Genomic DNA, 26,965 nt, shown 5'->3' with positions numbered 1-26,965 from the left:
TGCCGGCAGAGCCTGCGGGCATTTCACCGCAGCCCCCTGTGGTTTCCCCCTGGTTCGATCCTTGGATTCCCCAGTCTGCATGCCAAATATCCTTGGGCAAGATACTAACCCCCAATGACCAAGTTAGTATCTAGTATCAAGCCTCCGAAGCATTCATCGGAGTGTGAATGTGTGCGCATGTTGGTTAGATTGCACTCGAGTTTAGAAGTGCTTGCATGAGTGAGTGTGAATGGGGTGAATGAGACATATTGTAAACTGCACTTTGAGTACTCAGGGAGAGTAGAAAAGCGCTTTATAAGAATCAGTCCATTTACAATTTACATAAAGGCAGAGTAATGTGAGTTTCATGCAAAAACTGTGTCCATTCTTGGATATATACTCAAGAGTGGGCAGTTGAAGACTGACCCACAAAAGGTAAGAGCAGTGGTGGAGTAGCCCACCTCAACTTCTCACAAGCACTTGCAAAGGTTTTTGGGATTTGCAAATTTCAAGAATTACAGCCAAGATCTGTGGTAAATGGTTAATGGACTGGTTCTTGTATAGTGCTTTTCTACTCTATCTAAGCCACAGGTGTCGAACTCCAGGGCCCTGTTTCAGAAAGCCGGTTTAGTGCAAACTCTGAGTAAGTATACCCTGAGTTAACGAAAACTCTGGGTTTTCGGTTTCACAAAGCGAGTTCAGCTGAAGCCTGAGTGAGTCACTATGACGACACACTCCGTGAAGCTAACCTGCCCCCTAGCAGGTTTACTACAACTAACCCTGACTGTCCCCGTCTCTTTGTCGGAAACCTGACAGTAGGAAGTATCAGACATGGCGTGTCCCTTGCTTGAAGAGCCAGTAGATCTTGAAGCCCAAATACTCCGCAGAGCTCTCCGCCGGGAGAGAGTGATCAGAGCGCGTATGGACATTTTATCATTACCTGATGATTTCCTGTGCGAACGTTACCGTTTCTCAGCACAATCAATAAGTTATTTGAATAACATCCTCAGGCCATATATTGCGCATGTGACACATCGCGGACATTCTCTCAGTTCTGTGCATATTATTTGTATCCCACTTCAGTTTTTTGCAAACGGGAGCTTTCTGTATAATATTGGTGACGCTGAGCACGTTTCCAAGGCTACCGTCTGTCGGGCAGTCAGGAATGTTACAGTTGCACTGAAACGTCTCCTGTACTCGTCTGTGGTGTTCCCCGGTCATAGACCCACAAGATTTATCAAAGAGGGATTCCACAAAATTGCAGGTAGCAGGATGAACGAAACTTAATGTATGATGTGGTGATACTTGGACTACTACTTAAATTTTACATTTATTCTCACGGTTCCCAGGCGTGATTGGCTGTATAGATGGCACTCACATTCCAATCATTGCTCCTTCAGTAAATGAAGGAGACTATGTGAACAGGAAGTCTTTCCACAGCATTAATGTACAGGTACATAGTTCCCTGTAGCATTTCAAACTAACAAATTATTTCATTATAGTAATGGATGCTAATTTGTGTTCTCTGCACTGTGAAGATCATATTAGATTAGATAGAACTTTATTAATCCCTCGGGTGGGTTCCTCTGGGAAATTCGATTTCCAAAAAAGCACAGCACCGACAGAAGTTACAGAGTTACAGAATATTATATATATATATATATATATATATATATAATACACACACACACACACACACACACACACACACACATATATATATATATATATATATATATATATAAATACAGAGACAATATAAATAAAATATACGAAGGGGATAAATAGAATAAATAGGAATAAAAATAAAAATACAAGTGAATTGCACATTTCAAGTATTGAGTCTATTGCACCGTTGACTATTTACAAAAGTATTGCACAAGGTATTGCACAGTGAGGTGAAGAGGCACTACAGCTTAGTTGTTCCCCCCTCCTTTGTCCTCCTGTTTCCCCTCCCTCTCCCCTCCAGGGAGGAGTTAAACAGTTTGATGGCGTGTGGGACAAAGGAGTTTTTAAGTCTGTTAGTTCTTGTCTTTGGGAGAAGCAACCTGTCACTGAACAGACTCTTCTGGTTGTTTATGGCCGTGTGCAGAGGATGTCTGGCATTGTCCATAATGTCCATCAGTTTCTTTAATGTCCTTTTCTCTGCCACTGTCACCAGAGTGTCCAGCTTCATGCCGACCACAGAGCTAGCCCTCCTGATCAGTTTCTCCAGCCTGGATGAGTCCTTCTTTGCTGTGCTGCTCCCCCAGCACACCACAGCATAGAAAAGTACTCCAGCAACCACCGACTGGTAAAAAATCCTCAGGAGCTTCCTGCAGATGTTAAAAGACCTCAGCCTCCTGAGGAAGTACAGTCGGCTTTGGGCTTTTTTATACAGGTGCTCTGTGTTGCATGACCAGTCCAGTTTATTGTCCACCCACAGCCCGAGGTACTTGTACTTGTTGACCACCTCCACCTCCTCCCCCTCTATCTGAACCGGCAGTGGACCTGCTCTAGACCTCCCGAAGTCCACAACCAGTTCCTTAGTCTTTGAGGTATGTGATGCTGCCAACATTATCACAAATGTGGAAGCCAAGTGGCCAGGCTCTGTGAGTGGTGGTGGTGGAGGACCCCCACCTGTTTTTCGGGCCTCCGCTTTTTTTCTAGTGGCCATAATGGGTCACATTTGAGCATACAGAGTAAGCAAATATGTACTTATAATGTGCTCAGATAATTTTAATAAGTGCTTACAGAGGGGAAATTAATGTAGCCTCTAACTGCAATTGATTTACATGGGACAAACAGACCAATCACTATGGCTCATAATACAATTACACCTTACCTGTTTGGACTATATTTCTATATTTCATTTTTACTTGCTACCAGGAACGTTGGGGGCCTGTTGGGTTGCACCTGCGCTCACATCACATCACAAAATAAAATGTATAAAATACAAAATAAAATATAATAAAATAACGTGTTAAATGGGTGGAAATCCCTAGATCAATGTTTAAATTAACACTCACGCATTGACTCTGTCGGCTATGTTTTGCCATGCATGCTCCCTTTCTTTTGCAGCTGAGGCTGTGTTACTTTTTTTCTGCAAAATTTGCATGTTATCGGCATATGCTGCCATCAGAATTTCGGCCTCAAGCGCTGTAAAATACATTGACCGCGCCTTCTTTACCTCCTTCTCCATGGTAATTCGCTTAATCTGTGCTCCACTAATCAGGGCTTTATGTATCCTCGTGCGCGCGCTTAACTTGGGGTTGACGCAACTCCGCGTTGATTGAACTAATTGTTATCAGCCTTTCTGAAACCGAATATTCCGAGTTGGACAGTTCGGGGTTACTCAACCCGGAGTATCGTTTTTCACTCTGAGTTTTCTAAACCGGCTTCCTGAAATAGGGCCCAGGCCTCGAGGGCCGCTGTCCTGCTTGTTTGCCAACTAACCTGCCCTGTTAGCTTCTTCTTAGCAAAGCACACCTGATCCAGGTAATCAGCAGCAGGTGGGCAGGGATGTCACAAAAACAAGCAGGATACTGGCCTTCGAGGGCTGGAGTTTGACACCCCTGATCTAAGCACTCAAAGCACTTTACACAACATGCATCAATTATCCATTCACACCCATTTGCACAAGCATTTTTTTCTAAGTGCTTTGTATCTAACATTCACATGCATTCATACTCCAATGAATGCATCGGAGAGCATCCATCTATCAAGCATCTGCTGACAATCAGCCAGGAATCAGCCAGGCATCCACCATGGCCCTTTAAAGGGCCAGGCAACCATGAAGTGGCTACATCTATATACTACATACTATCGCCTCCACAGCCTCCATTATTATGGCTTTTGTGTTGCCTACAACATCATTCCTGCACCAAAAAAAAAGTCTTAGAGACTACAAACCTGTCACTCTGACCTCTGTCATTATGACTATATTTGGTGCTATTTTATCTAAAACCTATCCTTGCAGTTTGCCTACAGAGCCCGGTAGCACTTTCTATTACAGCTCTGGAATAAAGTAGGCTAACAAGAGGGAAACAAGAGGGAAATAATGTGGCCATTTATGAGTTATTACTATGCAATTACCAAAATAATAACAATGTAAAAACAAGTAATATCATGGTAGCTCCGTAATAAAGTGGTAATAGTAACAATGATAGGGTAACAAGAAGGAAACAAGAACTTAATAATGTGGTAAGTTATTATCACTCAATTATCTGTGGTATTTTCTGTGTAATAAGCACAAAACAGAGCTGCAAAACGCAAAACTGTCTGCTTCTAATAGCATATTAAGAAACTATTAAAGAAAACCTAAAAAGTTTGTGATTATTTCCTAGACCAGGGGTCGGCAACCTGCGGCTCTTTAGTCCTTACAGTGCGGCTCCACGTGGTTTGGGAAAATAAATTAGAAGTGTTTAGCTGAAGTGTATTTTATTTATATTAGTTCTTTTTTAACTTGTAGTTCTAAATTGGAAGATTATTGTGATATTGAAATCTAAAAATAAAATTATATTCTATTATTTTTTCATCGCTCAAAATAAGTGTCACACTCGTGGAACCCGGTATACCCGCCGAAACGGCGTGCATTTATCGAGACTTTCAACCCCACGTAGGCCAATTATGGACCTTCGGGTCCACATTATGTCAGCAGCTGTTCTCCATTGTGAACTATGTTAAAACAAACAGCGCTCACGCCTCACAGACGACAGCTTACAGTCCTGCGTAAACTGACTTCGTACAGCCCCGATTCGCAGACGCTGTGCGCAGAGGTTCAGGAGCAGAAGTCCCGTTGTAAACATATCACAGCAGACCCGACGATGTTTGCATGAACACGCTTTTAAGCATCTCTTTAATGACCACTTTTCACACACAGTTGCTGACACATACAGCCGGCTGTAGCTTTTCAGCTCACAGCCCGACACATACCACCAGACGTTAAGGCGGCGAGGCGTGATTGCAGGTGCCGCTCAGGTGCGTCCGCCTCCCCTGCAGCGGCGCTGCAGACCACGCCCCGCCACACACATTAACCAGGTAAAATGCATATTTAAGCAGAATTTTGCAAATATATATTTTTCATTTTTTAGCAGCATAGAGCTTTTTTTCCCAGTTATTTTTTAAAAGTCAGGTCAAGGCTCCAAAAGCCCAAAGGCGATATGAGGGGGGCGGCTCACAACAGTTTTTGTTCATTACATAAATAAAATGTAATTTTCTCTGTAGAACTTCATGGATGTCATAAGCAACATACCTTAGTTGTTCACACAAAGCAGAAAGGTAAAAAACAATATATACAGTGTTATCTTCATTTTAGATGTCACAAAGTATTTGCGGCTCCCACTGTTTTCTTTTGCGTGGAAACAAATGGCTCTTTGGGTGTTAAAGGTTGCTGACCCCTGTCCTAGACACACCTGTGGTAGGTTCTGTGTAATAAGCATGAATAGAAACTGCTTACAAAGTGCTCGCTGCCAGTAGGTGGCAGATTGCTGCCTAGTGGGAGTCTTCACTTTCAATTTTATCCCTGGATAACGATAAAGAAGAAGTGGGGTGCCAACTGCTAACTTTAGCCACCATTTGCCTCCTTTTTGGCTTGCCTTGAATCCATGCTTGCATAAACCAGTGGATTATAACAATGCATTTAGAATCAAACCCATATTTTAGCTACTGCTGTAGGATGGAAAGGTAAGTAAAACCTTTTTTCATTCCTTTAGTAATATTTAGGACCATGCAAGTGGGCGGCTGGGTGCTACTTGCTGCAGGAGAGGCTGGATCTTTGGATAGTACATAGTTTCTCCATTTCTGCTCATAAAAGTAGAGGAGGAGCAGGATTGGCAGACTGGTTGCCCTGGTGTTGTAATTGACCACTGCGGTAAAGAGAGAGCTGAGCCAGAAAGCACTTTACCCACACCTTTGGGCAAGCTCTGTAGCTAGTGCTCTGAAGAATAGTGTTGCAGATACAAGCAATCAAAATAAGTTTCCTCTCTAAGGTGGCTGGGATCCATTTAAGAAAGGAATGATGAAGACCTCAAACATCTAAAGGGAGCTTAGAGCAGAGTTGCTGCTAGTTCACATTGAAGGAAGCTGGCTGAAGTGGTTCAGGCATCTGATGAGGAGGTCATCCCTGTGCCTCTCCTCGGAGTGTTTTTTTTTTTTTTCAGGACACTCCCAGGAGGAGGCCAGAAGATCAGCTTAGGCTGCCACTAAAACTCATCTTTGGATAAGGAAATGGATGGATGTAAGTGCCTACAGCCTGTATATATTATGTAACAAGTTATCACAGAAAAGAAATTATCTTTAGAAATAAATTTAACAAATTCAGCTGAATTAAGAGCATTCTACAATTAACAAGTTAATAAATAAAATTTTATTTTCAAAATCATGCAAATCTATCATTGCTTATAGATCAATTTCCTCTTTACACATTCGTCTCTCAGAAGTAGCAATAGCCTACTCATAATTACTACATGAAGTAGACTTTGTGGCAAACTAAACATTCCCCCTTCATGATACATATGGAAAATATTTATTTTTACATGAGCAAAATGCCACTTGGTAATGGCGTGGTTCAGTCTGAAAAGGGATTGGAATAAATAAAAATGAGGCATCGCATCAGCATGGTATAGTGAACACAATTCAAGACACTTACACTGGTTGATTGCAGTTGTGACATCCACTGTGTTATCAGTGTTAAAGTCATCAGTTATCAGTTACACATGCACCAGCACTCACTTAAAGGTGAAACCAGTAAACATGGCTCTTTAGTGGCCTCTAGTGCCAGCCTAAACACAACAGCATTAACAACAAACATGTTCCTACCAATGCGTCTCCATCAGCAAAGTCTAGAGTTTCATTTATAGGCTTCCTGACATTGTCTTCTCTGACAAACTGCATCATACTTTAAGCTGCCTGATTTATTATCAAACACTTTGCATCAAACAGCAGCTTAAATCTGTTAAACAGTTTATACAAGTTGAACTGATATTCCTTTCAACTTTCTCACACTCTACTACTGACAGTTTTGGGTTTTAGAGATAAAAGGGTGACAGATAACAAAATCTATAGGTTAGAGCCAGTGAAATATTACGCTACTTGTTGCACCTTTAAGATCGAGTGAGACAAATATAACAAAACCTCAGTTTACTTCTTTATTATCTGAAAATAAAAGATAACTGAATAAATATAAAACTTAAATTACTTCTGAGACAAAGTTAAGTAAGCTTTAATTTGTTCTACCTCTTTCTTTGAGATATACAATGGTAAAAGTGATTCGTCTCTTAAACTCACTTAAGGTCTTTTGCTTGACCTCAGAACCAACTTAAGCAAACCTTTACAAACAGAGATGGTTAAATGACAGAAAAGCAGGGCCTACTGTCTTATTTTTCAAATACAATTGTGGTAAAATTTCTTAATGAGTAGTGATGTGCGATACCACTGATTTCCTTTCCGATCCAATACCAAGTAAAACTCAGGGTGGTATCGACGATCCTGATCCGATACGAAACTTTGTACAAATACTTATTTTATTTATTGTATCTCAAATGATAGCATCATAATGACATGACAGGACATCAGATTACTTGTTCTTATCACTTAATAATGCAGAATTCATCACATAGAAATAAAAAAAACTGAAGTTTGAACATCTTGCCTGCCTGCAGCACTAAAGGACTCCGTGAGAGACGTCTTTCTCGCCCTAGAAGCACCTGTCCCTCTCCTCCTCTTCTGTTCGCCTCAGCATAAGCTCGTCATATTCTGTGATATGATTTACTCTGAGGTGTTTGACAAGGTTATTGGTGTTGCCACAACACCTCACTTTTTTGCCACATATATCGCAAACCATGTCTCGGCTGTTTGTGGAGGTAACATTGCTTATATGGCAAAGTTCCTCTTTTCTGTGTCTTATCTATTAATATGCCTGTGCACTAAAACTTCCTGTTTTTTTAGTCTGGCTGAGCACTTAGTTTGTGAGTCAAAAGTGGCCTTGCTCTACAAGCCTTCATTATTAAAGTACATAAAACAATAAAATAGGAAAATAAGGATACTAAGGATATTGATTTCATGACAATATCGATATTTTAATGTGAGAATCGATTCTAAAACACAAATGACTGGTATCGGAGGAATCGATATTTCAGCATCGATCCGCACATCACTATTAACTAATTGTAATTAACTATTACAATTTCTAAGAAACTGAAAATAGTAGCCCACAGACTGTAACACATGGCTGCTGATTTCTAACCAAAGCCACGACAAGTGTTGATCTTTAAACTTGGTTGTATAGCAGTATCAGAAATTATACAATAAAAAAAAAATATTTATTCTGCATCATATAGCTGAACAGAACCTGCAGCATACACTCAACCTGTTGTCTTATTAGGTCCACCGAGCAACATCTGTTGTATTCTGATGAGTAAGCTGGTGTCAATTTAAACATATTTTGTATATTTCCCCAAATGTGTTTTTATAAAGACAGATTAAATACGAAAAATTTCATTAACCTTTTAACATCCACCAACTTACTTACAGCCCACTTAAAGGTGAGGTTAGGTTACATTTTAGCTACATGCTAAACATAACATTACTGTTCTCAAGACATTACCTTAGGTCTCATACATGCATCTTACCTTCAGAATTTCTGTTATTAGACTTCAGCTGAATATATTAAATAGGTGAAAATTCCAATTGAATTTACAACCTGGTAAATATGAACTTAATGCTAACCGTACCCCTAATCTTAACTCTAAATAGGCTGTGATGGTTGTTTAGCGTTTCAACTGAACCCTTCAAGATGATGGTAACTAATGGAATTAGAAGTTCTGTAAAACAGAAAAAAAGGATTTACTGAAGGAATGTTGTACAAAACGAAATGTGGTTAAAATGTAACCTAGCCCTAAGTTTATCTAGTGTACCCTGGTTTGAGGCTAGTTACAGTCTGGTCAACCTAAGAACCCCTGAGCCATAACATCTGTGATATCCAAAGTCCTTCTCTTCTTCTACTTCTATAGAATATTATTCTGTGGTACTCTTAGCTTCATATGTTCTCCTCAGTTTGTATGCGGTATTATTATGAAGCTACTTTTCTTGTCTAGCTTTCATAGATCCTCCCCAGCTAGATAAGGCACTGCAACCTCCCGTCCCTCCTTTCTGTCTCCTCGTGCTTTGTTGTGCTATTCTAGTACTGCAGGAAACCCATCTGATTGCTCCATTCTGGCTGATTATTCCTCTTAGCTAACAAGCATGCAGCTATATCTGCAGCCATAAACTTCTAGAACAAATAAATGTGGTAAGCCATGAGCATATAATTAAGGGTCCCTTCACACACAGTGCTGGCATGGTACAGTGTGTGGACACAGCATGATCAACAGTGAACTTACAGTTCGGTCCAGTGCCCAATGACAGAATGTTTTTGTTTTTTCAATTTTGCCTCTTACAACCCCACAGTGGATTTTTAATCACATGACCAAACTGTCGTTTACCTTTAATTCCAGGAGTTTAACAAAATACTGCTTTATTTATTTAGATATTACAACAATTTTTATACTTAGGTCCATAAATCCATCAGTAATTTCGGTCAGTAACTGCCTGAAGTCTAGAACCCAACAGACATCGCCAAATGTTTCTTCCCTTGAGATCCACCATCAGAGATGGGCAGTAACGCGTTATTGGGTCTCCTTCAGCGTATGAAAAAGGCAAGCCTTCATCATTCACCACTCCTTACACGTTGTTGTTTAAACTTTGGATTCCTGGACTGGAAACTGCTGAAACTGCCCTGTTGTAGCACTCCATTCCCAGTGACGATACGCTACATGGACTTCGGGCCATTTTGAAAGTAAAAGTTGTCTGTGAATGTCCACAGTGTAATCTCAGGGTTCACAGAGCAAGTGGTCAAAACAGGACTTCTAGAACGTGATCCAGAAATAGCACCCATGATGATTATCATCAGTATATATCCAACAAAATGATCTTGAATGGGAGACTGGCCAGTTTTTAGCTTTTAACAAAACTCATTACTACAAAAACATTTATGAATAACTTCTATAAAGTATTCTGCTTTAATCACAATTAAGATAAAAACTGATAACAAGTTTGTTTTGAGGCCCTTGTTCAGGAATTAGTTAAACATTACAGGAAATGTTATCCTTTGTATGTGATCGAACATACAAATATGACCAGAGGTGATTTTCCATGTTCCATACTGAGGCTTTAACAATGTTAGCAGTAGAGCTGGGCGATAGAACGATAATGATATGTATCGCGATATAACTTTTTCTCGATAGAAAAATTAAACTATCGCGATAGACCTTGCCGCTCTTGTCCTCTTAAAAAAAAAGAAAAAAAAAGAAAAAAGAACAGCCAATCCAAATTAAGTAGCGCAGAGCCGAACCAATCACAGCCGCAGCGTCACGTCACGTGACTTGTTACGTACAGCACAAGTGCCAAGCCGCACATGTGTATTTGTTTGGGAAGCAGCCAGCCACCGTACCGCCCGGGTAATGGAGGAAATGAGTGTGCCGACTAGAAAAATCAACCGAGCGTGACCGAAGGTTACCGAAGAGAAAACCGATGATGGTTCCAATGCCGGAGAGATTGTCGAACGGAAGAGCCACAGAAGTTCCGTAGTGTGAAGGTATTTCGGCTATTTCAAGTCTGACAAAAAACAGAGTAGTGCGCACTGTAAATTGTGCCGAAAGCAAGTCTGGAAATACAATAAACTGGTGCATGCGCTACGTCCACACGTACCCGGGTATTTTTGAAAACGCAGATTTTTCTATGCGTTTGCACCTTTCGTCCACACGTAAACGGCGTTTTTGGTCACTGAAAACGAAGATTTTTGAAAACATCGTTTTTGCATTTACGTGTGGACTAGAAAAACGGAGAAAACGCAGCGTCAAAGGTGTGCGCATTTTTTGACGTCACACTGTGCGCCACATTATTGTTTCAGTGAAATGAATTTCTACAATACTGTTAATTCTACTCTCTGCAGTGTTTAAATGCTTACATATACACACAGTTACTGTCCCTCCACACATACGACTCGGTTCTGCTTCTATGCCCCAGCTTTGTTTACTTTTTCCCACCGAGGCTTCTAGACTTCTGATTGGCCAACATTTCTGCACGGTTAGGAATTTAGCGCCACCTGCTGCTTTGGCATGTTCATAGCAGCGTTTTCCTTCATTTCTGCCTTTATGTGTGGACGGGATTATTTTTTAAAACGAAAACGGAAAATCTCAGTTTTCAAAAATACCCGTGTACATGTGGACGTAGCCTCAGTCTCTGACTGGAAGCGCTAATTCGTCATTCGGCTTTTGTCAGACTAAAGTAACTGTTAAAACTGTTTGAAAAGCTCAGCTATACAACAAGGAGAGATTGAGAATTTCCTTTTAGTTCTCAGTTTATTTGATATTGACAAAAGTTAGTCAGTTTTGTCTGTTCTTCTGTAAAACAAACTAAGATTTATTTTTAGAATTAATATTTTGTTTCTAAGTGGAATTGACAATTTAGTCTGTTTTGTTTGTTCTATTTTGAAACTTAAACGCTTTAGCGGCTGCCTTTTGTGTAGTTTGCAATATTTGCCTTTATTTATCTGAAAAAGTCTCATGTTCCTTAAGTACATCTACCCTGTTGAACTTATTATGGGAAATAAATATTTAAATAATAACAAGCTGCTGATTATTTCACATTTTACTTGTGAGCAACGGCACATTTAAATCTTACAAATATAGTTATTTGGCTTATATCGTGATAGATATCGTTATCGCCTGAAATGAAAAAACCATATCGTGATATGAAAAAATCTTATATCGCCCAGCTCTAGTTAGCAGCCATTAATAAACTGTTAGAAACACTTAGAGAGAGTTTGAAGCTAAACTGTACTGACCATGTAACAGGATGACAGTCTTGTATATTTACTGGCAGAGAGATTGGAGAGGTGCTTACCTGGCCTGTGTGCTCTGTTTCGTCTTTGTTGATGAGATACATCAGAAAGAATCTGAAGCACACAAACACACACACACAGACACAGACACACACACACACACACACACACACACACACACACACACACACACAGTTGTTAGAAAACACAAACAGTATTATCATTGCATATATTAGTCACACAGCATCAGTGCCAGATGTTACAGTGGCACTTGCTGGCTGGGTAACAAGGCAAAGACAAGAACGTAACGTGGTCATTTCTAAGTTATTACGACTCAATTACCAAAGTAACAAGCACTTAATATCCAAGTAGTATCATGGTAGCAACTGTGGTTACAGTTGAGTAATACCACACTGAAATGTATGTAACTGGATAATAAGTGTCCAAACACTGGGAATAATAATGTGGAAACACACTTCAGTGTAACACAAATGCTGTGGTACAAAACAAGCCAGGACAAATATCATAGATATCATCGCCCACCTGAGATTGGGGACCAAGCCCCAAGTACACCAAGATTGGGTACCTATCTTTCATTAACTGACCTGAAAGACTGTGTACTATGTAGGTGTGATGATCTATGATGATGTAGGTGTTAAAAGGTACAATAACACACACAGAAATACAGACACTCTCCAGACGTACTTACAGGTAGTTGGCTAAGTTGTGCTCCTGTAGAGTGTGCGTTTCAAAGCCGTGTGGCACGGTGTCAAAGTAGTCATTACCTATTCCACAGATAAAACATTTGGTCTGCAAGAGAAACACGTGATAGTTAGGTGGTTGTCATTTATTGTAACCTATTGGCAATCTTCATCTATGCCTCTGTTGGAGGTACAGCTATACAAAACAAAAGAACCACAAAATCTATATTTTTACATGTTCATATGCCTGAATTTAAAAAAAACTGCATTGAACTGTTGTGTGTGTTTTCACCTCCATGTCTTCTTTCACTTGTTCCTGCTGATCCCTCAGCTCTCCAAAAGCATCAATGATTAACCCTAGGATTTCAGAGAGGGTGGAGCTTAAACATGCTGGTCCACATTATTACACTGAATACAACAATAGATATGAAAACCACAGGCTATCTACTATATCTACTATAATACTTCTAAAGGAGTCTTTTTTTGCTATTCAGTTACATTCTCTATATTACGTCCAAAGTGTGTATGTCCCTATAGGGAAGGATATAAATACTAAAGACAAAGCCTACACAGATGCAAAATCCTGAATGTTCCAGGACCCATCATATTTTAAAAGCCTCATAATATCATATTAATCCAACTGAGCACTGTAGTGTCAGAATGTAAGCCAACGCTTGGTTTGTTTCCAAAAGTAGAATGGGAGGTAGAGCCCTCAGCTCTAACCAACTCTTCTCCAATGAAACCAGCTTCCAGTCTGGGTTCCTGAGACAGACACCCTACTTTTACGATTAGGCCCCAAACTTTTGTTTTTGACAAGCTTAGTTATCATCATTGTCAATATGTGTGGCAGAGGGAAATAATTATTTGGTCCCTACTCAGTTTCTACTACCACTAACGTTTCTCACTGGAAAAGAAATGAACAGTCTCTAATTTTTATGGTAGTTACATTTTAATGGAGAGAGAAAGAATATCAACCTAAAATCTAAAATTTCATTGAAGTTATGGATTGGTTTGCATATCACTGAGTGAAACAGATGTTTAATCCCCAACCAAAATATGACTTTGCACTTGGTGAAGAAACCCTTGTTGGCACACGCAGTGGTAAGGCATTTCTTTTAGGTGATCACCAGGTTTGCACATCTTACGAGTGATTTTGGCCCATCCCTCTTTACAGAAATTCTTCAGATTACTTGGCTCCTTCTTGGGAATTCAAAGCCTCCACAGATTTCTGTAGTCTATTGATACTAGATAGTGGAAAAGGGGTGGGATTAAATAAGCATATGCTTCTTCCTGCTCCTTTTTGAACATGAACGTTATTTGGAGTTGTGGTTGCTCGTTTTCCTTTTGTTTTGCTTTGTTCATTTGTCTCTTTTAATTCTATTTTGTTGTACTTTTTCAACATGTTCAAAATAAAGATTCAATCAATCAATCAATTTTCTATTGGACTGAGCTCTGCAGACTGGCTCGGCCACTCCATGGAAGGCAGCACAACTAATGTGCTGCTTCTTCTTCCGCCACTGGTCCGTTGCCTTGGTGGTATATTTTAGTTCACTTTCATGCAAGAAGACCCATCTAAACCCATCTTAGGTGTTCTGATTGAGAGTTTACAGTACAGTACACCCTCTTCTGTGGAACCAGCTTCCAGTTTGGATTCAGGAGACAGACACTATCTCTACTTTTAAGATTAGGCTTCAAACTTTCCTGTTTGATAAAGCATATAGTTAGTGCTGGACCAGGTGACCCTGAATCCTCCCTTAGTTACCGTGTTGCACTGTTTCTTCTTTAGTGACCTTTTTCTCTCACTTTGTGTTTGTACACCGCTCTGCATTTAATTATTAGTTACTTTTAATCTCTGGCTCTCTTTCAAAGCACGTCTTTGTCCTGCCTTCCTTCCCCCAGCCCAATCGTGGCAGATGGCCGCCCTCCCTGAGCCTGGTTCTGCTGGAGGTGTCCTTCTGTTAAAAGGGAGTTTTTCCTTCCCAGAGTGGTTCCTCGTAGGAGGGTCATATGATTGTTGGGGTTTGCGCTTGTTTTTTTGTATTATTGTAGATAAAAGGCACACTGTGGAAGATAGGCAGAGTTTAATAATAAGTAATGTTTACGTTTTTTTATGGGAAGAGGAGGATTTTAAATTCAGTTCTGAACTTAACAGGGAGCCAATGAAGAGACGTTAGTATGGGAGAAATATGATATTTCTAGTCCCTGTCAGTGCTCTTGCTGCAGCATTGTGGATTAACTGAAGGCTTTTCAGGGAGTTTTTAGGACATCCTGACAATAATGAATAGTCCAGCCTAGAAGTAATAAATGCACGAAATAGTTTTTCAGCGTCACTCTGTGACAGAATATTTCTAGTTTTAGAGATGTTGTGCAAAGAAAGCAGTCCTATATTTTGTTTAGTATGCACATATCCTTTCCCCAGAGTTCGTATCTGGTTAGGCACTATGTTTCATTGAAGTTTTTAAGGCCAAGTACAATAAGCTCAGTTTTATCTGAATTTACAAGCAGGAAACTGTTTAAGGTGGTGTTCAAGTGTACTCCACTTTGGAGAGACGTCGCGATTATTTAGTCTAGTCAATTTGAAATAAACAGAACAACCAAAATATTGGAAACCAAACAGAACCAGAAATGATTGCTCTCAAAATAATTATACATTTGAATCAGCACTTCCTGTGGTGTTTACTCTACTTTACAATATTAGAATGTATTCATTTGGCTAATAGTTGCCTAATTAACTGCTTGTGTTTCCATTAAACTGTTTGTGTGCATGTATGTGTAGGATGCCTCACCCTGGATGATAGCCAGGAGGATTACAATGACAAAGAAGAAGAAAGTGATGTCAAAGATGATCCGGTAGATTTCGTACTCATCACCAGCTGGATCCTCGATCTGGTCACCAATTCCTCCACCTGCTCGCACTCCCACATACATGTGGAACATGTAACACTGAGGAACAGAGAGAGATACACAGGAAGGGGGGTACAGGGGTAACAGAGGTCAAATCTTTTGCATTGGGTTTTTAATGGGCAGAACCATGACTGTCACAAACAGCTTGAACACACTAATGTTTCTGAAACATCAGAAGACATGACATCTGTAAGTCTCTTTGCAGTAAAACAGGCATGATTCTAGTCACTGTAGAGGTCCAGTAACATTTTGAAAAATCATTGTTAGTGAATGCAGTTCACAGTGCCCTCAACTCTGCAGGTTACAAAGAAGCCATATGTGAATATGATCTAGAAACGCTGCTGTCTACCTTCTGCGGACCAAAGCTCATTAAACCAGGGACCGAGGGAAAGTATAAAGCATGTTCTGTGGTTGGACAAATAAATATTTTAAATTCTTTTTGGATGATGCATCCTCCAGACTACAGAGGAAACCAAATCAATGCTGAAAGGTGTGTTCAGTTTTTAGGAGAGCATATGCTTCCATCCAGATTTCTTCATGAAGGCGTTGCAAAACAATGCGAAACCACAAAAAAAGTTTTCTTCTATCTTAGCAGAGCAGAGCTATTAATGCATCAGTAACAACACAGCGCAATGTTTGTGTTAAAAGCACCGCAGCACATTCGCAGACAGAACCTGCCCGGTGCTGTGCATATGGCTTATGTAGCGAGTCATAAATAAACAGCTGTAGCAGCACAGATCACAGGTTTTACAGTTTTACTAATGTTTATATACAGTGGTTCCATGTTGGATGGTTAAGTTGGGCTGATTAAGGCTGTTGGTTGATGCAATGTTCAGAGCTGGAAATCTGACTTGAGGGGACACTGAAAAATTCAGGAAATTCCGACTTCTGCTTTCACATGGAACGCACCATCTGACCATTTTTTGCTACTATAAGCCTTATTGTAAGGAAGGAGACCAATCTTGCTAGGGCAGTGCCATTCATTAGTGCATCTCACCATCCTACTAAGCGGCTGTCACCTTCTTGAACTACAGACAGGCCGAGCTGCAACACTTAGCCCCTAATAGGAGACAAAAGAGCTCTATGGAATGCAATGGGTGGCTGACTATAGGGGATTAGTGTGTGTTTGTGTGTCCTGAAATTTCCGGGTGACAGAAGGCTTCCTTCTACCCTCAGAAAATACCATAGAGCCCTTATATAGTATTTCTTTCAGATGGCTTAGCAGCAGAAAACATTCTCATCTAAGCTGAGTCTGTTTGTACTTGGCATGTCTCTCATCACTGACAAGATGGTCTAATGTTTGGCTTTGCGATACACTTATCTTTCACCCCGACTCACACTGACCTGCATTAATGACACAGGTGCTTATGTATAGGTAATGGCTTACACTTCCAACATTTAAATTCATCATAATTGTTCCATTTCTGTTTCATGGCCACATCTTTGGTTAGACTTTACTATGTCACAAAGTTGTCTCTTTTAAACTGGCTAAACAATGGAAGCTTGTGCTGCATAGGTAAGGTAGGTAGGCACCGCTATCATGAAACTGGTATATCAGCTGATTCTGATACTCCAAATGCCCTTATCCAGCTCACCAATTTTGGATAGACTTCCTGGAGCCAAATAAGGTAACCCCCAAAGACAGTCTTAAATTGAGCTTAAATCACAGTAAAGGCTCAGGTTAGTAACATATAATTATTTATATTACTTGCACTGTTGCTATTCCCAAAAACGTAATAGATGCCTGAAAAAGAAGCGGACAAAATAAGTAATCTTCTTACTGCCTGAGGGTAACACTGCTGAGACTAAAACTACTGACTCAAAGCTCTCTGTCCATAAATGGAAGTGTGTGCTCTTTACAGACAGCAAAAAATGAAGTTTTAGTGAGACAAACTTGATGGGAGCAACTTCCCACAGCCAAGAAAGTGAACTGCAGCAGTGCATACCAGACATCCCAGTATTAGCTTTGGGTACAAAAAAGTATTTGAGTCATCCTGAGAAGCCTCACAGGTGTTTTTTCATTTATGAATAATGGCTCTCACCCATCATTCAGTGGAATCCCAAAAAGCCTTAGACATGGCTTTGTAACCTTCTATGATAGACGACAGATTGACAGATGATACTAGATGACAGACAGACTGATAGAGGTCAGTTACTTTGTTTCTCATCTCTTTTTGAGTTTCTTTATATTCTGGCTCATCAAACTGAAGGGCCCATACAAACAGGACCCCCTCAAACTGACTTTTAGTTTTAGTCACCTTGTTTTCCAGCAAATTAACTGTTCTGTCACTAGTTATAAACTAGGAAATTAGCATAAACTAATGTAAGTGCATCCAACCTAATGACATCCTGCTCTGAACAGGCACAGGATGGTGCTAAACATGTTCTAAAACCTTTCAATTTAAACAATTTTTTATTAAATCCAGTTTCACAGACAGTGTTAAATCTAGGACCGATTCTGAGAGCAGGGCTCCATGGTGTAAGTTAGTATTTATATATGTAATGTTTCCATTTTAAGGCCGACTCTATAGCCCTGTTCTTTCATTTTAGATAACTTAAAGAACAGGGCTATAGACAACCATGAACAATTACTCTCTGGATGTTAGGGACCAAATCAGCCGCTGTAAACTGGCAGGACTTTAATGCCACCACAGCAGATTGCATCACAGTTTTGCAGCTGGGTGCGGTGATGGATAGGATGTTACGTCACTTCATCCCTCACGACAACAACACATCTGAGATGCACACTGACATTTCAGAGAGTAAGCTGAATGTTTATTCTTTAACCTGTTGCATTACAAGGCTTGAAAATTCTGTTTTCTGTGTTATCTGTCTTTATCTGTATCGCTAATGCACACGCAGACTTATATAAACACCAACGTGATAAACTCGAACCGCTCTTTTGTATCTCTGAACAGATTGCAAGTGTTTCCTGTTGGGTTGTTACTGTCAGAACCATGAAGACCGCCTCACCCTAGAGGAAGTTCAGAATCATCCCTGGCTCAAATGACTTATTGATGCCAAGCAAAACAGGTTTACAGAGCAGAAGCTCTAACAGAGAAGTATTTGGTCACATTCAAAAGCTATGGCACATTGCTGTCCATGTTCTTCATTTCTATCTTTTTTACAAGGCCCGCCCCTCTGGAAGCACAAGAGCAAGTGGGCCATGAGATCACAGTGGAACTTCCATTCAGTCTTTAGTCTTGCTCCCATTGTATTTTCCAACATGGAAAATACCCCACCCACCCCCAGCAATCCGTGGAAAGGGGATCTCTCTCTGAATTGCCTTTCCCAAGGTTTCTTCTCAAGTTTTTGAGGAGTTCGTCTTCTTAGAGAGCTTGTGCTGCGTTAAAAACTGTTGCTACTATCAACCTGAGTTATGAATACAGTTGTGGTCTAATGCTTTGTCAGTGGTACAAAGTTTGCGTTTGCGCACTTTGCCACTTCAGCCTGTATTTAGAGCCACAACTGTATACACAACAGACCGAACATGCTCAGCTTTGCCAAAGCTCGCAGGAATTGGAGTTTAATTTGATCAATTAATTATTTCTGAATCAACTTAACAAAACATGGGCAAATGTAAAGAAATTTATCAATCAGGGAATTAGTAGCAACATTAATTGGACAATCTAAATTTGTTGGTTAATTATTAAATGAATCTGGATAACTCATCCTGCATCTCCTGTGTGTTTATGTCATTGATATTGATTTATTAATGATCATTTGTTTGTACTAATGCGTCACAATTTCCTTGAACGTTAAAGGGTCTGGATTTCTTCTCTTAGGTGCCTCAGTGGGATCATCCTGTCCTGTCATACTAAGAAATGTGAGTTTTTCATTGCTTCACCTGCACAAAATACCTAGGCACAAAAAATGGTCCAGCTCTCTCACGCTGTCCTGTTGTATAAGGCGCACAACATTCACCGCGATGAGAGGATAACTTTTGTCACTGCTCCTGTCCTTGATCCTCTGAGCCACTTAAACACCAAACTACTTGTGCGCTGTGTGGGCTTTTCTAATGGTCGTGCTAAGGAGTCCTTTCCCTCCCATCAGTTGCAGAATGCACTCAGAGTTGTACAACACTGGTGTAAATGTCAAGATGATGCAACTTTGAACATATTTAGGTCAAAAGACTTTTGACTAAAGTAAGAAGAAAAGTGAATCTAACAAATAATATGAATTGGTGTTAAATAGTTACTAGTTACTAGACAGTAACTAGCCCAGGGGATGCTAATCAACTGCCAAGGAATATTAGTGACTAACTTATTGATGCTAGTTAATAGCTTAGGTATTCTATGTGGTAACCTGGCAAGTAATCACTTGCCTTAAAAGTCTCGCCAGTCCTCTAGGGACACTTGTTGGTGGTATTTATTTGTTCATGTTACAGGCCTTGCTGTAGTGGGCGTGACCACAGATTACAATCCTGTAAAACAGGAGACATAATGAACAGAGGAAATCTGTTCTTGTTCAGTTTCCCTTACAGGTGAGGTGACTCTGGGTTGCTCTGACATATAATATGTGTATTTGTTTTCTGGGCTCTCTCTGGATTCCTCTGCGGCTGATATGTTGCTCTCAGATTCACTGTTTGATGCTGAGCTTGTGGTGATACTCTAAGACAGTACTGTACTCTGGCTGTTTCAGAGTTTTCACAGTCACTGCTTTCAGGCGTCTCCATCCAGTCACGTCTCCCAACACGATGACTTCTTTTCTTTTGGTTCCCTCTACGTGGAAGTGGTCCCCCAGTGGTCAACAGGTAGGTCTTGCACGAGGTGTAGGAGATTTCTATGAAGTAAACACATTACGTCTCTGAACACATTTTGTAAATGGGACTGTCACTAACTTGTTGTTTGACGACATACACAGTTTGCTCCCAGTAAGGTCTCAATTTTCCAGGTCCTCCCCTCTCACTCATGTTACAGACTAGGACACTGTCTCACCAGGTTGGAGAGTGACTGTGTTCTGTGTGTGATGATCATAGTTCTTCTTACCCCTTGCACTAGAGTGCTGGCTGTTCTCAGCTGCAGTACGATAAGCCTCTTCCATCCACAAAGCCCACTTTTTTGCATAGCTCTGAGGTGTTTCAGTCCCATCTCTGGCTAACAGGCCAAAAATTAAGTCTACTAGGAGATGGGGGTGTCGACCAAACATGAGGTAGTGGGATGAAAAGCCTGTTGCCTCATGCCTGGTGCAGTTGTATGCATGTACTATCTGAGGCAGATGCTCTTTCCAGCTGCTCTTTGCCTGCAGATGCTCTTAAGAGTGGCTTCTCCTTAAGCACTAGGAAACGATATTGTGCTGGCAGCACAAGCTGCCTTCGCTGAGCCGCTGTACGATGTTGCAGCGGATTTTCCATATGAAGCTTTCCCCACTCGTGCATAAGCTTTCTCACAGGGCCACTGGCTCTCCTTCTGCCATCATTCGTTATTACTGATTTTTTTTCTTTCAGTTTGATAAGTACTGATAGAGGGATCCTTCCTTTGGGATTTTACCAGGTCACTGTGACAGGCTGCAATGGTGTCATGTTCACAAGGCAGCGACATATGCAGCATCTTGTCTCTTTGCAGACTCACAACCCTCCCATGTAGCCTGAATGGCCTCTCTCGTCAGCTCTTCAGTACACTTTGTGAAGTAGGTGTCAATGTCAAGTGGAAACCGAGAGAATGAGTCTCGGTTCACCTTCCCCAGCATGACATTTGACATCAAACCTGAAATCTGCCAGCTCACCTACCCAGCGGTGACCTACTGCATTCGCCTTTGCAGTACTCATCACTTATGTGAGGGGATTATTGTCTGTATAGACCAGTGGTCGCATGTGGCTCTTTCATCCTTATACTGCAGCTCCGCGTAGCTTGGGACAATAAATGATAAGTATTTAATTGAAGTGTATTTTACTTTTTTAAATTGTAGTTCTAAACTGGAAGATTATTGTGATCTTGAAATATTAAAATAAAGTTATATTGAAGTTATATATCAAAATATGCGTCACATAACGTGGAAGCCGGTGTACCTGCCAAAACGCCGTGCATTTATCAAGACTTTCAACCCCGGGTAGGCCAAGTATGGAGAAATGTAAGAAAAGAAAAATATCTGAAGAAAATAGAACATTTAATGATGCCTGGGCAGATTCATTTGCATTTACGTCTGACAAGAGTGGCCTACCAGTATGCCTAATTTGTGGAGAGAGACTGGCTAACAATAAAAGGTCAAATGTCAAAATTCAATTCAATTCAATTTTATTTATATAGCGCCAAATCACAACATAAGTCGCCTCAAGGCGCTTCATAGATACAGAGAAAAACCAACAATCATATGACCCCCTATGAGCAAGCACTTTGGCGACAGTGGGAAGGAAAAACTCCCTTTTAACAGGAAGAAACCTCCGGCAGAACCAGGCTCAGGGAGGGGCGGGGCCATCTGCTGCGACCGGTTGGGGTGAGAGAAGGAAGACAGGATAAAGACATGCTGTGGAAGAGAGACAGAGGTTAATAACAGATATGATTCAATGCAGAGAGGTCTGTTAATACATAGTGAGTGAGAAAGGTGACTGGAAAGGAAAAACTCAGTGCATCATGGGAATCCCCGGCAGCCTACGTCTATTGCAGCATAACTAAGGGAGGATTCAGGGTCACCTGGTCCAGCCCTAACTATATGCTTTAGCAAAAAGCAAAGTTTGAAGCCTAATCTTAAAAGTAGAGATAGTGTCTGTCTCCTGAATCCAAACTGGAAGCTGCAAGTTTTGTGGCCGCTCAGGAAATAGTCAGGCGTGGGAAGTCGTTCACGGACAGAGAATATATGAAGAAATCATTTATTAAGATTTCAGAACATCTCTTCGCTGATAGCACTAAAATGCCAGACACGGGGGGAGGACATCTGTGAGACTGTGATGATTGTTTAAGAGTCAAAGAAATAAAAACAAGCCACATAGTGTCAGTGGCTACTGATGGGGCACCAAGTATGACTGGAGGGCACAGGGGCTTTGTGGCTCGACTTTTCTGAGCTGGAACAGCCAGAGTGGCGAAAGAGCTGCACTTTGTGGACATTACAGCGAACCTGAAGAAGCTGAATACAACTCTTCAGGGGAGAGGAGGCACAGTGTTACACATGCTGGAGGAGGTGTTAGCGTTTGAGTGCAAACTGACAGTTTTAACCAGAGATTCACAGAGAGGCACACTGTTTCACTTCCCCTCTTTAAGGGAGTTCAAACAAGCTTACAAGGTAATCAATTCAGAGCATTTGCAGTCTGCAATTACCACAATTATTTGGGAAATAATTCCACGAATTCAGAGAGGAAAAACCCACATTATCCTTCCCCGTCACTCCCCTGAACATCGATCCATCCCTGTTAAATGTGACTGGATTTTCAGGTGTAAGTCAACCTGATCTGGAGCTGGAGCTGGCTGACATAGCTGATAAAGATATGAGGGTGTCCGAATTCAAACGCTTGACAGAGGATCTTGAAGATGTTGCCCATCAGAAGGCCACTCTTGTTCAGAATCACAAATGGAGTGATACGGAGAACCTTCCAAGACTGGACAAACTCGTGTTGGAAATATGGAATGCCATCCCCGACACATAAACATGAAGAAATATGCATTTGGAGTCCTGTCGATCTTCAAATCCACACACGTATGTGAGCAGCTATTCTCCACCATGAACTATGTTACAAACAAACACAGCTCACGCCTCACAGACGACAGCTTACAGTCCTGCGTAAATGAAAGTGACTTTGCAACGCCCCGATTTGCAGACGCAGGTTCAGGAGCAGAAGTCCCATTAACCAGGTCAAATAAATAATGATGCAGATATTTTGCAAATATGTATTTTTCATTGTTTAGTGACATATTTGCTGTTTTCCAATTTATTTTTAAAATTCAGGTCAAGGCTCCGCTACATGCTCTACAAGTCCAAAGGCAATATAAGGATGACGGCTCACCGCATTTTTTGTTTGCTACATGGATAATTAAGTTCAGCTTTTTCCTTCATTTGAAGGAGACCTTCAACTCGGACTGTTTCCTTTTTGTTATAATTTTTTCAAGAAGTTCAAAATGTGTTCATTACTTCAATAAAACATAATTTTCTCTGTAGCACTTCATGGATTTTATAAGCAACACACTATAGTTGCTTATACAAAGGATAAAGGTAAAAAACTATATATACAGTGTTATCTTCATTTTACATGTCAAAAAGTATTTGTGGCTCCCAGTGTTTTCTTTTCCGTTCAAACTGGGTCCAAATGGCTCTTTGGGTGTTAAAGGTTGCTGACCCCTGGCCTAGAGTATTATAATTACAGACACTACACACCACAAAATCAACCTATTTAATTGTTGAATAAATTATGTTTATTCATGTATTCATTTAAATGTGTATTTGTGTTCTGTAAGCAGCAAATAAAGTTACAATTATAAATCATCTTCAGTGTTGGGGTTGGACTCAGGACGAGGGCTTCAATCATTTCTGTTTAGGTTAATGCTGACACCTGGTGGATACTTAATAATAATGGTGAGTAGATGCATTTGAACATGAAGGTAATGTAGGAACTCAGTCAGGTCTGAGCCATCGGTGAATTTATTATTATTTATTTATTGCATAGGCTCAGATTAAACCCACATGCAGTTCACGTAGAAATTAGTGTTCAGTTATGCTTGAATCAGTGGACTTTGAGGAGTTTTTATTACAAAAAAAGTCCAAATACTTTTACTGAACAGTGTTTGGCTTGCCTCTACTCCCAGAGCTGAACACAGAAGCATATGAGTACGTTCTGTTGTTACACTGACATGTTTAGAGGTTCACAGCAGTCTGTGTTTAATTGTATGTGTGTTTCTAAAAGGGACACGGATCAATTATCTGCTGTTCGTCACCACTTTCAAAGATATTTGTTTGAAAGGCCCAGTGTGTGCCTTTCAAACAAAGATGAACCTTAGCAGAGAAAGACGCAAAAAGTGTTTGCAGATAATCTACAAAGCACAAAGTGAAAGCAGGTTGACTACATACCACAGCGCCGATGAAAAGTTTAAGATTCTACTAGAAATAGAGGCTCAAGATATGAACTTGCTGATGGACTGTGTGCTTCATACCCATCTGATTTAGATCAGAAGTTAGCTGATGAAATGACCCAAATTGTCCAATGCTACAAATTTTGTTGAAACATAACCTGCAACCATCTTTTCCAAATGTGTTTGTAGCCTTGGTATATGTTTTGACTCTGCCTATAATAAACTGCGAAGGAGAAGACTGATTTCACCCATGACAAGATTTAGAAACAAACTGAGAATTGTGGCCATCAGAGTGTGAGCTTGTTAGGAACTTTATCTATTTATTTATTTATTTTTGCCTGTCCCGTTTGGCTCTTTTGCCATCAGAATTATTGCCTAAAGGCGAAGAAAGATGCCCAACGAATTTACTTTACCAAATGGACCATCCCAGCCTTGCCGTAATGGTCTATTTGATTCACCTTTTATTGTTTATTTTATTTTATTTTATTATAACCTGCTAAATACGGGACAGATTTGGCTGGGGAAAAAGAAAGAGGGAAAGAAAAACAGCGGGGAAGAGGGACGGGGATAAAGGGCAAAAAACAAAAACCAACAAAATAAGCAAACAAAAAATACATCTATCAATCACCTGTTGAGAAAGAAAAAAGAGAAAACAAGCAGAAGAAAAAAAAGAGCAACATAATAAACAACATCATGATGATCTATAGGAATATGACAGTAAATACTAAATATTAAACATTATTGTGCAGCACATAAGATCAACAGAACACAGTGTGCTTTGAGGTAGGAGCCAAAAATGTTGTAGTTTGTGGGTGTGAGCACCCGTGTGTACACCTGTGAGCATGGACGCGCTTGTATTTAAAAGGTTCCTTCATGTAATGATCTGCTAGAGGGTGTGGGGGAGCCACAGCCCCGTCCTCCAGGACATGAAGCAGGTATGGAGGAGATCAAAACTCCAGACATCCAGAGGCCCCCAGAACACAAGAGACCAAGGAAGACCAACAGAGGGGCAGCCGCGCCACTGTCCCGGAAAGAGCTGAGGAGAGTCCCAGATGAGGGCTCACTCAGCAGCCGCGGAGCAGAAGCCAGGGGGAGTTGCAGTGACGCGCCCGTGAGCTCCGCCGGCAGCCAGCTGTGCCTGAGTGACCGAGCCCCAAGCCGAGAGGCCGAGGGCACCCCACCCCCGAAGTGGCCCGAGCGAGCCCCAGGCTCCAGGCCCCATCAAGCAGCCACCAAGGAGTGAGCCGGTGAGTACCTGGACGCCCATCCCCGGACACAAAGAACCACCAACGCACCGATGTCTGAGGGCGTCTGCCACTGGCAGGGGAAGTGGTGGTGGGGGGAGATAGGCCTCCAAACCTTGGAGGGCCTGAGATGTCCCCAGAGAGGTGGCGTCTGATACCCAACCTGACATATAGACACAGACATACAGGCACACACAGATACAAACATCCATTCCCACCCTCATGCTCTCATATGCACTTACTCCACACTCAACCAACGTGGAGACAGACATAAAGAGACGCTGTACACACGATCACACTCCCCAAGCGTACTCTACAAACCGGGTCTAGGTACCCTTGCCCCTGGAGGGGGGAACTGCACCCAGACCCAGGTAGTGTTACCCTTTTCCCTGCGGTGGGGGGAGGCAGACCGCCCCGACTCCGCAGCAGCAGGGAGGCCCCACACTCCAGACCCCAATCTGACGGCCAACTCCTCCTCCTAGCCCCCCCACTCCAACAGGCCGCAGAGAACGAGAGTGTGAGAAGACTCCAAACCTCCCTCCACCCGCTCATATGTAGTGTTGATGCATGTGTGTTCTAAGGTGCATTTAAACCCAGGAGGGCATGGAGCTACCTGCCAGAGAGCAGCAGGTAAGCGCATAACCCCTCCTGCTAGCCCTCAATGTCTACGTGTATTTAAAATTGAGAGGTGGGCAACGACGCCAGGGGTGGGGTGTACACCCTGATGGCCTTTTGGATTCCGTGTAGCGTGCCCACCCCCAAGATCCTATATGTATGTGTAATGAGAGTGTGAGTAATGTGAATGTCTAAGTTGTGGGATAAAATTGAGGCAGAGGCAGCCAGAAGGGGACAGGGGGGGGTAGCCTCCCCTGCACCCTGGTGACACACCTCTACCCTAAGGCCCTGCATGTGTGGGTGGTTGTGGTGGAGCGGGAAGAGGGAGGCAGCTGGAGATGGGGAGGGAGGAAGGGAGGGGCAAGTGACCAGGAAGGGTCAGCACCCCCACTGACCCCAGTAGGCACCCCCTTACTCTGCAACCCACCAGGGAAAGGGGGCCCAGGCCCATCCGGACCGGGGCCCAGTTCGGCAGTGCCGCCTGGCCCCACAGAGCCCGGGACAGCCCACCCGACCCCACCACAGAGAAAACTACACCCACCCCATCATCCACTCATCTTCCAGACTACACAAGACAATAGACGCCCAGGCTGAGATCTTCCTCAGGGCTGGGCCCCCATACACCCACCCGCCCACAACCCCGGCAACACACCAACCAGGACCCAAGCC

General features: G+C 41.6%; 1 protein-coding gene across 1 annotated transcript; it reads right to left on the bottom strand.

Annotated features, from left to right (window-relative positions):
* Positions 1 to 9,136: 9,136 nt before the first annotated feature.
* LOC146567905 (ryanodine receptor 2-like) lies at positions 9,137 to 15,529 on the bottom strand. The gene is made up of 5 exons (XM_085283481.1): positions 15,327 to 15,529; positions 12,833 to 12,897; positions 12,549 to 12,649; positions 11,902 to 11,953; positions 9,137 to 9,229 (listed from the first exon to the last, which is right to left on the bottom strand). The coding sequence occupies exons 1-5, from the start codon at positions 15,475 to 15,477 to the stop codon at positions 9,137 to 9,139; spliced, it is 462 nt and encodes a 153-aa protein (XP_085139607.1). The 5' UTR covers positions 15,478 to 15,529.
* Between the last annotated feature and the right edge of the window lie 11,436 nt (positions 15,530 to 26,965).

Source organism: Mchenga conophoros, linkage group LG8 (genome assembly GCF_057382185.1).
Source record: "Mchenga conophoros isolate Kocher_MC1m ecotype Shallow Benthic linkage group LG8, M_conophoros_male_GT1.1, whole genome shotgun sequence".
Lineage (NCBI taxonomy): Eukaryota > Metazoa > Chordata > Actinopteri > Cichliformes > Cichlidae > Mchenga > Mchenga conophoros.
The sequence above is the reverse complement of the archived record's forward strand: the minus strand, read 5'-3'. Positions and strand labels throughout refer to the sequence as shown.